The sequence below is a fragment of the Guyanagaster necrorhizus genome (genome assembly GCF_019112545.1).
Source record: "Guyanagaster necrorhizus MCA 3950 unplaced genomic scaffold BT62scaffold_9, whole genome shotgun sequence".
Taxonomy (NCBI): Eukaryota; Fungi; Basidiomycota; class Agaricomycetes; order Agaricales; family Physalacriaceae; genus Guyanagaster; species Guyanagaster necrorhizus.
In genome coordinates, this window is record NW_025064888.1 from 1 (window position 1) to 15,057 (window position 15,057).

At 46.9% G+C, this 15,057-nt stretch overlaps 8 protein-coding genes across 8 annotated transcripts; 4 read left to right on the forward strand and 4 right to left on the reverse strand.

Moving 5' to 3' along the window:
* The first annotated feature begins 219 nt into the window (after nucleotides 1-219).
* On the forward strand, nucleotides 220-812 carry BT62DRAFT_774457 (uncharacterized protein). The gene is made up of 3 exons (XM_043182240.1): nucleotides 220-449; nucleotides 502-560; nucleotides 618-812. The coding sequence occupies exons 1-3, from the start codon at nucleotides 303-305 to the stop codon at nucleotides 712-714; spliced, it is 303 nt and encodes a 100-aa protein (XP_043040938.1). The 5' UTR covers nucleotides 220-302; the 3' UTR covers nucleotides 715-812.
* Nucleotides 813-2,026: 1,214 nt separating this feature from the next.
* BT62DRAFT_980019 (glycoside hydrolase family 16 protein) lies at nucleotides 2,027-4,589 on the forward strand (the record flags this gene model as incomplete). Its single annotated transcript, XM_043189483.1, has 13 exons — nucleotides 2,027-2,119; nucleotides 2,294-2,490; nucleotides 2,541-2,622; nucleotides 2,672-2,854; nucleotides 2,902-3,010; nucleotides 3,132-3,286; nucleotides 3,339-3,620; nucleotides 3,673-3,855; nucleotides 3,974-3,985; nucleotides 4,044-4,154; nucleotides 4,211-4,315; nucleotides 4,374-4,438; nucleotides 4,496-4,589. The coding sequence occupies 13 exons, from the start codon at nucleotides 2,027-2,029 to the stop codon at nucleotides 4,587-4,589; spliced, it is 1,671 nt and encodes a 556-aa protein (XP_043040939.1).
* A 290-nt stretch (nucleotides 4,590-4,879) lies between these two features.
* Nucleotides 4,880-7,422, reverse strand: BT62DRAFT_833456 (uncharacterized protein; the record flags this gene model as incomplete). The annotated part of the gene is made up of 5 exons (XM_043182416.1): nucleotides 4,880-5,167; nucleotides 5,220-5,305; nucleotides 5,356-5,602; nucleotides 5,651-5,823; nucleotides 5,877-7,422. Coding segments are annotated over 5 exons (2,340 nt in total), but the record flags the coding sequence as incomplete, so codon positions are not given.
* Nucleotides 7,423-7,695: 273 nt separating this feature from the next.
* BT62DRAFT_891790 (Psf2-domain-containing protein) lies at nucleotides 7,696-8,461 on the forward strand (the record flags this gene model as incomplete). Its single annotated transcript, XM_043183082.1, has 5 exons — nucleotides 7,696-7,815; nucleotides 7,871-7,985; nucleotides 8,039-8,135; nucleotides 8,181-8,298; nucleotides 8,357-8,461. 5 exons carry the CDS (start codon nucleotides 7,696-7,698, stop codon nucleotides 8,459-8,461), a joined length of 555 nt encoding a protein of 184 aa, XP_043040941.1.
* Nucleotides 8,462-8,851: 390 nt separating this feature from the next.
* BT62DRAFT_842516 (uncharacterized protein) lies at nucleotides 8,852-9,016 on the reverse strand (the record flags this gene model as incomplete). The annotated part of the gene is made up of 1 exon (XM_043182446.1): nucleotides 8,852-9,016. A coding segment is annotated over one exon (165 nt), but the record flags the coding sequence as incomplete, so codon positions are not given.
* Nucleotides 9,017-9,506: 490 nt separating this feature from the next.
* Nucleotides 9,507-12,668, reverse strand: BT62DRAFT_930453 (uncharacterized protein). Its single transcript, XM_043185930.1, has 20 exons — nucleotides 12,551-12,668; nucleotides 12,343-12,488; nucleotides 12,202-12,289; nucleotides 11,996-12,149; nucleotides 11,911-11,945; nucleotides 11,799-11,861; nucleotides 11,618-11,752; nucleotides 11,465-11,563; nucleotides 11,399-11,409; nucleotides 11,146-11,344; nucleotides 11,068-11,095; nucleotides 10,950-11,013; nucleotides 10,780-10,895; nucleotides 10,705-10,731; nucleotides 10,628-10,651; nucleotides 10,502-10,571; nucleotides 10,314-10,447; nucleotides 10,222-10,264; nucleotides 9,928-10,158; nucleotides 9,507-9,876 (listed from the first exon to the last, which is right to left on the reverse strand). Exons 1-20 carry the CDS (start codon nucleotides 12,618-12,620, stop codon nucleotides 9,772-9,774), a joined length of 1,842 nt encoding a protein of 613 aa, XP_043040943.1. The 5' UTR covers nucleotides 12,621-12,668; the 3' UTR covers nucleotides 9,507-9,771.
* A 59-nt stretch (nucleotides 12,669-12,727) lies between these two features.
* BT62DRAFT_993157 (uncharacterized protein) lies at nucleotides 12,728-14,385 on the forward strand. Its single transcript, XM_043190384.1, has 4 exons — nucleotides 12,728-12,971; nucleotides 13,020-13,165; nucleotides 13,217-13,734; nucleotides 13,785-14,385. Exons 1-4 carry the CDS (start codon nucleotides 12,752-12,754, stop codon nucleotides 14,284-14,286), a joined length of 1,386 nt encoding a protein of 461 aa, XP_043040944.1. The 5' UTR covers nucleotides 12,728-12,751; the 3' UTR covers nucleotides 14,287-14,385.
* On the reverse strand, nucleotides 14,346-15,046 carry BT62DRAFT_1004181 (actin-related protein ARPC3; the record flags this gene model as incomplete). Its single annotated transcript, XM_043177010.1, has 4 exons — nucleotides 14,346-14,494; nucleotides 14,543-14,830; nucleotides 14,890-14,989; nucleotides 15,041-15,046. 4 exons carry the CDS (start codon nucleotides 15,044-15,046, stop codon nucleotides 14,346-14,348), a joined length of 543 nt encoding a protein of 180 aa, XP_043040945.1.
* Nucleotides 15,047-15,057: the final 11 nt, after the last annotated feature.

Below are 15,057 nucleotides of genomic sequence, written 5' to 3' on the forward strand. Positions count from 1 at the left end.
AAAAAAAAAAGGGATACATACCACGCTACCGTATTGTCCAACTTCGTTGGCCAGGAGGGCGTATGTTACGAGTCGTTCCACGGCCCGATACTTTTACCTGACGTTTTCCCTCTTTCCCCCGTCTCCCCGGTTTAGCCCGTATTTGTTATTCCCACCATATATATATATATATGCCAGTACACGTATTGTAGGAAGGGGTTTTCGCAATCGACCAAGCCTATAAGCCTGTCAGCGACTGTGCGAACCTTTCGTGAGAGAAGTGACTTTCGCCACCCTCTCACCAAATCTTGAGTCCTTTCCCAATGGTATCAAATCAGTGGTCGATTACTCCCAAGGGCTTAAGGTCGGCATATATTCTGATGCGGGGTACCTCAATCGTTATCATGTCGTCAAGACGAGACAGTCTATTAGACTGCGGCTTTGCTCCAGGAAGTTATTGCTATGTTGACGTAAGTTATAACATAACACTTACAACGTACGGATGCTCATCATCGTTTATAGGAAGATCAAGATATTGCTACATTCGCTGAATGGGGCATAGACTTCCTGAAATATGATAAGTGCGTAGCTTCGACTACCGATAAGAAAATTCTTATCTTCAATGATGCTTTGCACAGACTGCGGGGACGCGATATTCGCAAGTTCCAGTTGCTAGTTCCGCCAACGTTGAGCCACCTCAAGTTCGTCTCGGACGTAAGATTCGAGAAGGAATAGGCTGGGCCCGACTCATTCCTGCGGTTTCTAGGGATGCGGAACGCCATTTCTTGTTTTAATCGTGGAATGGTTTATTCTATGCACCAACGGGTAACAAAGGTCAAAATGTCAACAATGTCCATGTGGATTCTAAGCTCTCAGTTCCCTTCGTTTGTGGCGGAGGCCATTGGACACACATATTGCATGGTGGGCGATATCAATGCATATTTCGGAGACGAGGCGGGACATCAAGACTGCCAATGCGCCAACACAGCTTACTGTCTGAGTACAGACTGTAAGAGTCGAATTTTGCACAAATGGATTCAATTGCCTAATTTTCTTCCGTAGACGCTGGATGCCCCCCGTTCTAGCATATATCCGTAAGATGCGTGAAATCGCACAATTCCTGAAATCTTTTTCTTTGGCTGACACGGATATGCTCGAGTGCGTCCTATTCTTTGGCGATAACACGGCGTCACCTGTGATGGTTGATATATGATCGGACAAATCACAACTGAGACGGGAAAAAACTCGGACGTATTTTGGATTTTGGGCACTGAAGTCACCCTTGGTCCTGGGTACGATTTATCCATCCTTTTCGGTGATAGGCTGGATATTGTGGAAAAAAAAAGGACGTGATTGCAGTGGATCAGGATTCGCTTGGGAAAGCGGCGGCCTACATCGAAGCAGCAAGTCAAGAGGATGTACGTCAGGTTTGGAACGGTCCCTCCGACGGTGATATGGTTGTTTTGTTGTCTCCGACACGTCAAGATATGTCCGTAGAGGTTTCCCTCACAGACGATTTGAGTTCAGGTTATGAACTATCCATCAAGGACTTGTGTGGGAAGGCATGGTGTAATTCCGGTCGATGATGGACTCTCAGGATTCCAGTTGCGTTGTAAAAATTCGACAGGGGAGTTCCATGGCATACTTACATTCCCGTGCTCACCACTAAGTCCGTTCTTACAGCTCTTTCCTGATGGCGAACAGAAAGATGATTTCGGCAGAATAGAATAGTTACCTGGGAGCGCAGTGACCCAATAACGTCAATCTGGAAATTTAGAAGGTGAGGCCTCGAGGAGTAATGGGAAGCGATATCTCCTGTATGCCGGATATTAATGATCTAGGCAGACAGTTACCAAGAAGAGCGACGATCGAGAAGGTTTGCTACTATTTTGAAACGCGTCGTTGCCGCTGAACCAATTTTTGACTCGTCGGGTAACGTTAACTGTATGGCTTTCGAAGTAGCTGCGCGTGCTAACGCCACTTTCGCCGATTCCGAGGAATACTCCTTCTCTCTATTTTACCGTCGTTCATTCCTTTCTGTTCACCCATGTCTCGTCCACGAAGGGTTGATACTACGTCCACTACAAGCCTCCTTCACTCGGCTGGTCCATCACAGACATTCCGACGAGAATCGGAATGGGTGTGTATTTTTTGTACCTTCCTCGGCCCTACGCAGGTTGACTTTATTTGATAGGGAGAGCTGCCATCGCCATACCCCTCTTCGACCATCTCCGGCTTGTCTATATCAAACCAGGTATTTGCTCTTCCTAGTATATTTTGGACCAGAATGGCCAGCTAACTGCTCTGCTTGCAGTTTTCACTTTCTGCGGACCCGCGGGCGTGGGGCTCAAATTTGTCGCCGAACGTAACAGAAGCAGACGATGAACTACACAATCCTATAGCCCGAGGAGGGAAGTCATTGGATGACGAGGGATTCTCCTTTTTTTCAAGTCGAGGAATGGCGAATTTTGGTTGCTTGTTTGTTCTTTGCGCAGGAATGTTGACAATGTTGTAAGTATATTATCCTTCTTTTTTCTGGTCTCCTTGACTAACTCATATAGCGTCGGGTATCCTATCCTCACATATGTGCGGGAGCAGAACGACTCAGTAGCATCGATTCTAGGTGTCAATGCGTCGGGACAGGTGCGTCATCTTGGATTGTTTGATGTCCGCCGGCTCACACTACCTTTAGGTTCCGGATATAGGTAACTTTGGCTTAATAGACGTGCACACTCCAGACGATGCCCAAACTTTCACTTCATGGCGCGATGGGAAGGAGTGGCGTCTCGTCTTTTCTGATGAATTTGAGGAGGAAGGGAGGACATTTTATCCCGGTGATGATCCTTACTGGGAAGCCGTCGACCTTCACTATTGGGTGCGCCCGGGTCCTTTTAGTGGAGAAAGATCCTCATTGTCTCGCAGGAAACCAACAACATGGAATGGTACGATCCGGCCGCTATAACTACAAAGAATGGTTCTCTCGTTATCACGCTATCCGCAAAGGAGACACATGGCCTTGATTATCAAGGGGGTAAGAGAAGTCTTAAGTTGGTCCTGGGCCTGATGCTAGAACTGACACTGGGTTGCAGGACTTATACAGTCATGGTAAATTTGCCTGTCCATTCTCAGAGTGTCGAAAAATTTTCTCATAGCGATTGAACACAGGAATAAGTTCTGTTTTACTGGTGGATACCTGGTTTCGTCTGTCCAACTTCCGGGAATCAACAATGTTGTTGGGCTATGGCCGGCTGTATGGTCTATGGGAAATTTAGGACGCGCGGGATATGGTGCCACGCTTGACGGCATGGTGCGTCATCAACTTCATTATCCTTTGACAACGATATGGAAACTCGTTGCAGTGGCCTTACACGTACGACAGTTGCGACGTTGGCACAGCACCCAATCAGACAACCGATGGGCTACCAGCAATAGCTACAACGAGTGGCTACGAATACTCCAACTATGAATTATCATACTTGCCGGGACAGAGACTATCGCGATGCACTTGTTCTGGAGAAAGTCATCCAGGTCCAAAGCACAGTGACGGTACCTATGTGGGAAGATCCGCTCCCGAAATCGATGTGTTTGAGGCACAAATCAGTGACGGCAGTGGTCAAGTATCTCAATCTGGACAATGGGCAGTACGTGCAGCTCTGATAGCAACACACAAATGATGAGTTAATCGTTTACCAGCCATTTAACGCCGGATACGTCTGGGACAACAGTTCGGATAACTTGATCATTGCAGACACTAGTATATCCACGCTCAACACATATACCGGTGGGTCGACACAGCAGGCAACTTCAGTGGTATCGGAAACGAATCAGGAGTGCTATCAATTGGCATCTGGGTGCTTTGCGATCTACGGATTCGAGGTGAACTTCTTTCAGGCTCATTTTTCCCTCGCAAGCTGATTGGGTTCTAGTATAAACCAGGTGAACTATCTACCACTCTAGATACGATGTGGCACTCATTTCTTTCGAAGGATATGAGTCAGACGACGCTGTGAGATTTCTTTGGCCTTCACCATTAAGCCAGTATAATACTCACGCCATTTGTTCAGTATATTTCCTGGATCAATGATGGCAAGGTCGCTTGGACACTAAATGCTGCTGGTATGGGGGCGGATAGCGCCACTGAAATATCTGCTCGACCCGTACCAGAAGAGCCCATGGTCAGTGAATGATTCCCAATATTTAGTGCACCACGAGTTAAAATATTCTGTTTCAGTACATCATAGCTAACTTGGGCATGTCCACCAACTTCGGAACTGTCGATCTAGATCATCTCACGTTCCCTGCAATCATGATGATAGATTATATTCGGGTTTATCAGGTTGGATTCAGCATATTTAAGGGTGCATGATTTGTCTAACACGCCACCGTCTTCCCAGGACCCAGACAATATCAACATTGGATGTGATCCGGACGGCTTCCCTACGGCGAAGTATATCGCAAGGTACGTTCCATTGGTATTTCATTCTTACTACACTAACGACAAACCTACTTCTCTCAGTTACAATGAAGCATATGAAAACCCCAACTTGACGACATGGGTAGATGACTACGGTCAGACCGTCCCTAAAAATTCGCTGCTTGATGCATGCTAGATCATTTATTTTTGTATTCGTCATGCATATGGACGACACATTAACGGCAGTAATGCATTATAATCGCTGGAATTCACGCTGGATCACTCGCTAACCAGCGAGTATACCCTCTACTACCCCCACTACCTTACCATTTGTCGGTTACATGCAACCCCACAATCTGTATCGATATATATATAGGACTATTAGGTCACATAGATGACTCATTCAATCTTACAGCTACAAAACACTAAAAGGATCCACGCGAAAATAGATAGTAAGATTCCAATGTTTCATCTAGAAATGGCTTTGATCCACGCTTTCTTGATGCCATATTCAACGACTTCACCAGCACACATAGGACTCAAACTGGTCTCGCTTTTGTCTAGGACCACCGTTTTCCTACGGCCCTTGACAGGCTTCACCCTGGCTGCAGCAGTAGTGAGGCACTGCCCTAACCATTGCTCCAAATCTATGAGACACTCATAATACTCCTGCTCTGTAAGAGCGTTTGATGCAGGAGAGACTGTCTGGCCTCGGCGTCCTGGAAGTCTGATTCCCTTGAAGCGAAGAAGCTTGACCAATAGATAATGAAGCCACTGAGCGGCATTATTAATCTGACATGCTACAAAATCGACTGTGCTAACTCACCATGACATTCGTCAACGGCTGAAAAGATTCCCACTTGCCATTGTTTTGGTCCCGCATCATTCGATATATATCGAATTGATAGTCACCTACGATAATTCGTGTTGGAAAGACTTCAAGTTATTCTAGGAACACGTACCTTCGCCTTGGAATATCTCTTTATCGAAAGGCGTCCAATGGATCATCTCACCGCCACAACCGTCTCCAGCGTCCATTCGGGATAGTCCAAGATCGATCAAAGTAACCTGCACGCCATGAGACTTGTCATCCATGGGTGCACGAGCCCTCTTGGCGGGCTTCCGGTTCTGAGATTGCGCTTGAAGAGGTAATGCGGTTGGCATTGGAAGATCCTTCACAAGAATTTGACCCCAATGAAGATCTCGATGCTATTGGTTTATTAACATAATAAGATGTTAAGGACATCTGTGATTCACCTCAAAAGACACCAGCTGTTCTGCGTGCGCCAAGGATTTCGCAACTTGCCAGAATATACTGCAAGCCTGTCGCCAACCTATCTTTGTCGCATTTCTGAAAGTGTAGGACTCAAGATCTGGTCCGCCATTCGGCAGCACTACAATAGCATAAACCTGGGACAATGTGAACGTATCTGTGAGAACCTTTTAGGTGCAAAGGCATCACTAACTAGAAAGTTCGACGAACCTGGACGTATACTTTCCGAGCCCTTTTGCTGGTTGTACTCGTCCCACAGGCGCAGAAGCTTTTCCGGATACCGTCCCTTAACAACGTACGCTTTCATCAGCTTCACGAAGCCGTCGTAAACCTCGCCCATTGCACGTGTGACGATAATCTCCTTAAGAACATCTCGGACGTCTGTAGGCGCAGGCTGATCGACATCCACAGGAGGCAAGATGGGCCCCATAGCTCCACCTCGGTCTGCGGAAGCTGACTCGTCTCTTATAGGTATAACCTTAAGCACGACGTTGCCAATTCCAAACACTTCCGAGTAACTCGCTTCTCCCACTTTGCGAAAATGGAGTTTAGAAGAAAGCTCGTTAGGAGAGGACAAAATGGGATCAAATGGAAACGTAGATATGAACGCAGAAAATTCATGTAGTCCGCATTCCTCTTGATTACATTCCCTCAAAAGAGGACGGAGGTAGTCAGGCACACCAGGCGCAGGGGCATCGACGGCACCAAGGTCATGCTCACCTAGGGACAAGTTGTTGAAATCAAAATCAAGTTCAGAGGTTGTCGTTGGCGACAGAGGAGAGGGAGGAGCAAAAATTCTGTTTTTGCTCGGTCGAACGGGTGTCAGTTGACGGGGTTTATGGACGGGAAGGACACCAGGCTGATATCGGGCGGGCGCTAATATCGCTGGAGGAATGTCTTCTGTGAGATCGATGTAGACTCGAGTGCTTGGTACGTTACTCGATGACTTAGACGTGCCGACTATGGTAGCATCCGCCTCCGGACGAGAAGATACTCTGGAAAGTTGGCGTCCTACTCCACGAGTGGCATCACGTCGGTCATGGACCACGGCTTTCTGGGCATTTCTGACTGTGGGTCGGCTGGGAGGTAGGGGCTTTGGTTTTCGAGCGGGACTATAGGAAGAGGAGAAGGAATAATCACTATCGGATCCTGATTGAGAACCAGAATCATCCGAAACGACAATAACGCGATTCTTTAGCTGACGGGGCTTTCGCACCGCGACAACATCAGAATCACTACCAGATTCATCCATTGGTTTGGTATCTGTCCGCGAGACTCTCCTTTCTTTCTTCAGCGTCTGGCCTTGATCGTCCACAACCGTAATATCCATTTCGACGAATGGAGTGAACGGTTTGCGTAGCCCCGATGGACCAGTTGGAGACAATGGCTTCTTCCAGTTCTTGGGCAGGATAGCTGGGGATCCAGGTCCATTTGGATGAAATATAGCCAATGGTGTCCGGGCAGGAGTATCACCTACGATGTCTTTGAGTATCAAGTTTATCCGTTTTGGAGGTGTTTTGGGTGAGCGCTTCTTCAGTCGCGGTATAACAACCTTTGGTGACGATACCTTTCTTCCCTTGACAACCAATGGTACCACATTCTCCCTATTCCTGGTGCTGGGAACAACTGACTCCAGCTTGGGTGGTGTCGGATCTAAGTCGTACCCTCCACGCCTTCTTTCCTCAGATGTTATATTGACGACGCGCTGCCTACGCTTTCCATAGGAGGTGACCTTTTTCGTACGAGACCCAAGCATAATTGATATTGCAGCAAGCAGAAATACTGCTGCGACTGCGAAGGCGAATGATAGCAAAATGAGTGAAAGTATAGGATAGAGGGTGACGACTGGAAAATGGGTAAGATGGTAAGACAAATTGAAAGAGGCGGTAGATCTTACCTTGGATTCGAGGCAAATGTCGTGGCGGTAGAACGCCTGTCCCAGTTCCGACGACTCAACAAACGCGCCGCGCCAATCACATGACCGTAATCGGAAGCTCATGACAAACAAATAAATCCTCCTTCTGCTCTCATGTCGTTGCCTCAGTCACTGCGAACGTCTGTCACACCACCTGAGCTCGAGCTCATTGCGTGTCAGCAGCTTGTTGAAATTATACCTCTTATTTCTATGGAAAAAACTGCCTTTATCTCGGTACTTCTGTCTTCTTCAACGCGTACTTCTTTAGTTGTAACCAAGGAACTACAAGGGTGCGTATGGACCACTGCGACCCCCACATAAAGCCCAAGTTCCTCTTTGGATGGCTTTAAATCTAAAGTCAAAGAAGAAATGTCACATTGTTGCCCCAGATTGGCTGAGTGTAGGTTCGTGAGCGTTCGCTGCCACTACATTTCCTGTCCAGATAAATTTGCATTAGAATATTTGCAAGATCGACTGACCGAAGAAATTTCGAAGAAGGACTTCAGTAGCCTACCTTTCCGGTTTACCGAAATCGCCAAAGTCTTACTCGATGTGTACGTATTACTAGCTTCAGTTGGACTATCTGACAGGCGTGACAGTGCGTCGGATGACCTGCAAAACCCTGATCGTCTACGTTTATTACTCAAGGACATACGTGAGGCTCGTCAGGCGAAGAGTAGAGAAGGTCTGCGCCAGCTTGATCACAGCGCTTTGTTGGTACGCCCTATCATTTCGGAAAATTCAATGGCACGGTCTGACCTGTACATAATTTTAGTTAACACGCCTTTGCTCCATGGAAATCAACGAGATTCGGCCTTTCTTCATACAGTCAATGGGAGTATTGACACAACTTACCCGCCAGTCTACATCGGAGTCATGATGGCTTGCTAGCTCCCAGTTGATTGCCTCTACGTCCGGATATCATGCAGCCAAAAGAATCATATACCGAAATATTTCATAAAGCAGATGTGCCCGTTCATACTACGCGTCAACCAAACCACCTGACAATCCAAACTGTGGGCCAGCTCGATATGTCAGGACAACGGATCAGCTATGGCGCGAGGACGATGTTTACAGGCTAAGGTAAACAAGGACACAGCCAATGCCATTGACTGCAAGGATTAAATTAGTACTTCAATAACCCCGAAAGCTAAGGCCCGTTTTGTGATTACTTACAAGTGCTGTTCTTGCAGAACAATGCGTTCCCGGATCTGTTACGAAGGCATGAGAATCATGATCATGGTAATGCCGCTGACTAATCAGCTGTATCTCCAACACCAATGGTGGAAGTAGGGTCACAGGTGAGCCCAACAGGAACCTTAAGGTCCTGAATAATGACGCCCAAAAGCGCGAGGAGAGCTGCAACGGATGCGCTGGAAGCAGTTTGGACTGAATTGCCACATCGGATGGGCCCAGCCGTGCATCTACCAGCGGGTTCCATAGCGACCGCAAAGTTGGAAAGAGCCAGCTCGAGTATTTGATGCGTAAAGCAAGTTAAATTGTAGGTAGGTTAATACAAGAACTCTTCGCGTTTATATATGTACTACTTAAGAATGTTCTTTAGCCTTCTAGTATGTACTGTGCGACTCAATATGAGTCGCTTTGCTACGGCGGAAGTATTTATTAAAAGTAATTATAGTAAGAAGAAGGAATCATAATGAGTAAATGGACACGGTCGTGATAAGTCGTGATGTGGGAAGGAATACGGGATACGTGAGAGAATATTATGATGCCATAACAATTTTCTCAATTTTTTATCCGGCCCAAAACTGTCGCTTCTCGTCCTCACTTTTCAGACCAAAAGATGTTTGATCGCGGTAGGTAAAGAAGCGGCATTGAATTATTGAATATGGATCGCCCATCATGGCGCATTTTACCTTTTGGTTGTAATCTTCCTATGTCAGGTTTTACATTTGTACAACCCCATACAGCCCGAGTGCCAATGAAACGCCAAAGGGCAAGGCGGGTGCTCCTGGTTCTATACGCATGGACTTTCGGAAGAAGTGAATCAAGAAATTCAAGATGCTACATTCGTAGAATAATAGGATCCAGCATCAGCTCGGCACAGTTAACTAGACCCGTAAGTTCCTGTCCTGACAATCGTGAGAATCGGGTTTATGACCCAATGCATACCCGTTAAATAAGTTGCGGAAAATCCATGTGCTGTTCGTCCCCTTTAGAACACAACCATTATTCTCCTTTCACACTGGCACCGCCAGCATCCAGTTTTTGTAGAACAGTACTCAGCTGCTTCTTTAATCCAGCAATCTCGTTCAGAAGCAACTCCTCGCTCGACTGCATGGCGCGTAGGGTTAGGTCGAATACTGGCTTCAAGAAAAGGCCTACCTGAGCGGTATTGGGAAAGGCCTTGATCAGTTCTTCGAAGGAGACCTTGCTTATCTTGCGGCCATTCTCCTCAGCATCTGCTTCTGGATCCCTGCTTTGAGAATAGTTCTCGTCACCTTCATTATCACTGCGTAGCCAATCCGTCACCCAGTGGCGTCCGCGAGTCGACTCGTACAGAGCAATAAGTGTCAAAGGAAGAACAAAAACTACCCGCATCACAAATCTATTTAGCTAAAAGCTGGAGGTTTAAAAAAATCCCTGCCGGTAGAGTGACAGGTGAACGCCAGCACATACCTTGGCGTAGTTTTTGTGGCTCAAACGAAACCCTGGAATGTACCTGAAATTTGTTCAATAAAAAAGGATGTCATAAACAAAACGAAACTGACTCGAAAGGCGTGACGAAAACGATTTCAATGAGATTGAAAGGTGCAGGATAGACATAGACATCAGGTGCCCTGATCATTCCCACCGTTTTACCCGCGAAGAAAGCCAAATATTGCGCTTCTGCATCATCCACGACCTATACCATTGATGCTCAGCACAATAAAAGCATCATCCATCCAGTCATACTCACATTCTGATATGCCGATGAAAACAAGGAAATCAACACGTTGAGGAGAATTATTGCTGTCACGACATTCCAGCTAGACGAAAACAGTGATGAGGATAGATCAATAAACGATCTAAGCGTCGAACTTACAAATAGTACATCACAAGGCCGAGACTATGACAATATATTCAGCCAGGAAACGGAATATGACTGATATGATTTGGTACCTCGAGAAAATTTCGAAATTCGGAGACCTGCATTAATTTGTAAAGACCAGGATACCTGGGTAACGAAAAGCATACCCTAGAAGAGCTTGCACCAACACATTCACCACCGAAGATGGTGGGCTGGCTTGACCATCGGCCGCGTCCAAAGCCCACAAAGCCTGTGTAAAACCTAAAGCCATGATGGACAACAACTAGATCATTGTTAGAAAATAGGGCATGTATATGAGCACAGAAAAACGATTTACAGCAAAAAATATGCTTGATTCCTGTAGCATTCGAGCGATACATATTTGCATTGTGCCTATGTACCTGATCCGAAAATCAATGACGCGTGTCAGGAACTCAGATACAATTAAGTAGTACTTATAACCATCAAAGACAGTCAAAAGCTCTAACGTCGCCGGTAACGTCAGCTGTACTCAGGTACGAAGTAGTACTTACTCATCCAAATGAACGGCGACACAAAACTAAGAACTTGAAAGCTCGCAGTCCTTAGGTTGATTTGCTGCTCAGCGCCTGTTACACGCATTGCAACGACCCGCAGAATGAATGCGGCAAGTATGAGCGAATCGGTAATAAGAGAAACCATATTCCAGAACGAAAATGCACGCCAGGTGACAAAGGTCAAGAGCTTCGTGAACTAAAGCCCCATTAAACCGCTGCCACAGGGCTATGTGAGTAGAAAAACGCATACCTTGTAAATATCTACAATAATAACACTTCAACCACCATCAGAATTCAGGAAAGCGCCATGACTGACCTTCTACAGCTATAGTTAGGGCTAACAAGTAAAAGACAACTTCCCATCCATCCAAGTAGGCATTATTGAGAGGGTCCAGTCGTTCTGCTGGCTGTCGAACTGCATGAAAGGGTATATATCAGGTGATACTCGACGGCCCTTTGCTGTCCTCACCTGTCTGGCAGTAAACGAACAGAAGCACGAACCAGACAACGATACGGAGGACATTTTGATATCGCGGTACTGAAAGACGCGATGGTTCTAGATGTCCCCAGAAAGTTCGAGGATGGGTTCCGGCGTATGGAACATCTGTGTCAGCTTCAGCATCATGTCAATCCCATAAGTATGGACATACATTCAATCTCAAGATTTTCGTTATTTTTCTGAATTAGGTCTCCTTGCCAAAGCGCGTCAACGACTGTGGAGATCAGCTTCACCTTGTTGGGAACAGAAACGTATTCACTCACCATCCTGTGCTTCCGTTGAGGACAAAAATATCGTGCTGCACATTCCGATTCAGTTGAAATATAGTCCAATGCAAGGAGGACAAACCAATGCGAATCAATGGCCATCTCAAGGGCACTCGCCATGTCACTCTCGTCTCCATCCAGCTGTCGATGTTTGAAGCGTGTCGACATAAATGCATTGATCTGATCTGGTGGAGACTGATGCACAATTTTCCTAGCAAGCACTTCACATGCGATAGCTGTCACATATGGCTCTAGTTTCCGATTTCTTTTATACTGACAACGACGCACCTCTTCCGTAGTCCTCCCCATAATCAGCTGGGTTATGGTCCGCATCATACATAAATTCTGCTCGAGCTCTAAGTAAGCAGTATGGGAGCTGGTCACACGTTTTTAGCAACGAAACGCGTCTATAGGAAATATTTCACACACAGCTTCAACGAAGTCCCCCGCCGATTCACGGTACGCAGCAATAACTTGGGGTGTGATAATCCGGCTAGTAGGTTCACTAAGACTGTTCGGAGAAACTTCGACCGGTAATAGCGTCAGCGTCAGCGCACGTAGACGTTTCACTAATTCTGTCACAAGGATTGAGAAACGGGGTCAAAGATGGTTGAAACGAAAACACGGTGATGCTGACTGGTCAATGTATCCGGAGAAGGGACATATTTGACAGAGAGAAGAGACGTGTCCTCGCTATCGTCGCTCATGGTCAAGGAAGGAATTTCGGGACGGCTACAATGAGACTTAGATAACATCAGATGTTACCGTGACCATGATAAGATGGCCTGATAAAGATAAAATGTTTTTTTTTTCTATCTTTCATTCGCGCTCCCTTCAAATGGCAAACAACAAGCCCAAGTGCAAAAATCTAGTCCTCGACGCCGGCCCCTTACTATCTCTGTCACCTCTGCGGGGTTTGGCTGAAACCTATGTCACAGTACCTCAGATAATAGAAGAGTTGAGGGACAAAAACGCCCGTGAACATTTGGAACGACTGGGATTGAATTATGGGGTGAAAATAGAGGTGAAAAATCCCAGTGCGACAAGCCTTGCTACAGGTGTGTGGTATGTGAAATTTTATCTGAGCGTGACGTGAACCTTTGCAGTGATACAGTGGGCCAAAAAGACAGGAGATTACTCAGTTTTGTCCCGTCCTGATCTTTGCGTCTTGGCCCTTACCCACACACTGCATGAACAAGGAGAGTTGGAGAATGTCAACCAGGCAACAGAAGTTGTGAAGGGCACCGTCGAGGCGAGTGCGTCTCTTAATATGGCGTTTACCATACTAATTTACTGATAATAGAATAATGAACCTACGGATGCTCCTGCCGACGATAATGGCTCCAGAGATCCTTCTGATGCTTTCGAACCACCTCCCTCTGACACAGAGTCCGAATCACAAGCTGACGAACAATCAGAGAGCAACGACGTACAGAACCTGGGACCGCTCGACGTTGAGTTACAACCGATATCGACATCTAATCCCGCACGGCAGCATTCACCATCAGAAGAATCCAAAGGCGTCCGAAGTACACCTTTGTACGACGATCCATCCGATGAAGGCGACGGCGAAGGCGAATGGATTACTCCCGCAAATGTCGCTATTCACAAGTCTCGGGCTCTTGATCTTCTCCCAAGTTCTGATTCCTCTCGTCGGAAGGGCAAAGGCAAGGCCAACGAAGTGATTCCTGTTGGTTGCATGACGGCTGATTTTGCAATGCAAAATGTTCTGCTGCAAATGGGCTTGAATCTTGTAGGCACCGAGGGAAGGAGGATACAGAAGGTGAAGAGCTGGGTATTGCGATGTCATGCATGCTTCAAGTAGGTCAGATATTTTGTTCGTATGTCATTGAAACTGAAGAAGTGTACAGAATATGCAAGGATTCATCAAAGAAATTCTGCCCCACATGTGGCAATCCCTCCTTGCTACGCGCGTCTGTTACGATATCTGATCCTGGCGCATCTCCTGATACACCAGCAATGCAAGTACACCTCAAACCCAACTTCCAATATAGGATTCGAGGAACAAAGTACTCGATACCTGCGCCCAAGGCTGGATCCGCCAAGACTGGTCCTGGTGAAGGTCTGATTCTTCGAGAAGATCAAGCAGAGTACATGAGAGCTAAGAAGCGGGCTGATGGGAAACGCGAGCGTGAGGAGGCGAAGATGATGAAAGGCTTGCTTGCGAGAGGTGCCCGCGGGGACACGGGGGTAGCTGTGGGCAGCTGGATGGATCCGGATTGGATTCCCGAGATCATGAGTGCTGGAACTGGAGGTAAGGGAAGGATCATGCGAAGCGCAGGCATGGACGGAGACATGCCCATCATTGGGTATGGTAAAAAAAATCCCAACGAGCGTAAGAGGCGGAAGTAGATATCACCCGCGTCGTTCAAGTCATGGGGATTGTAATTACAGCCGCATTACATTACAGTCTATGCACCTAAACTTCTGTTCATGAAACGCCTCTTCTGGAAGGACATCCACCACTTGCTTGGCTTGCCCGTGCCGTCTGCGTATAGTATTGCGACCAGACGAGCTGCCAATTCTTGGCGGACTTGTGTCAGATACTGTCGTAGATAATCTAACGAAAGAATCCAGTCAAGTCCTGTTAACAAAACATATGACTCACCTGCATCCACCCTACTCGCTGGCGCAGCATAATGAGCATTCAAAGCAAAGTTGGCATCTCCAGGGATCGGAAAATTATCCACTGAAAGGGTATTAAGCTGCTTCGAGGCCTCAATCTGTGTCGGTGGTGTCCGTGCACTCCCGATTTTGGCCAGACAGTCAGAGACATAAAGAATGAGAACAATCAGGGTGCGGTCCGCGGGGCCTTTGATCTCAAAGTTACGGAAAAGAGAGTTGGCGCGGAATAGGTCGAGGGTTTCATCAACAATATCTGGTTGCTCTAGGTCGGCTGAGAACAACGAAGTCATCAGTGAAATGAGCGGGCGTAGCAGATGTCGTATCGCGCACCTATTTGTGCAGGCCCACGAACCTTGGTTTTGATTGGCAAGACCGCCATGTTACCGACCTGACGGATATCTGGGTCTTCATTGAACGACGAGTGGTAAGCCTAGAGTCTCGTCAGAATGGCGAAAAGGGAGCAGGACAGCTGACTTCGTACCGGCATCGATGATTGAA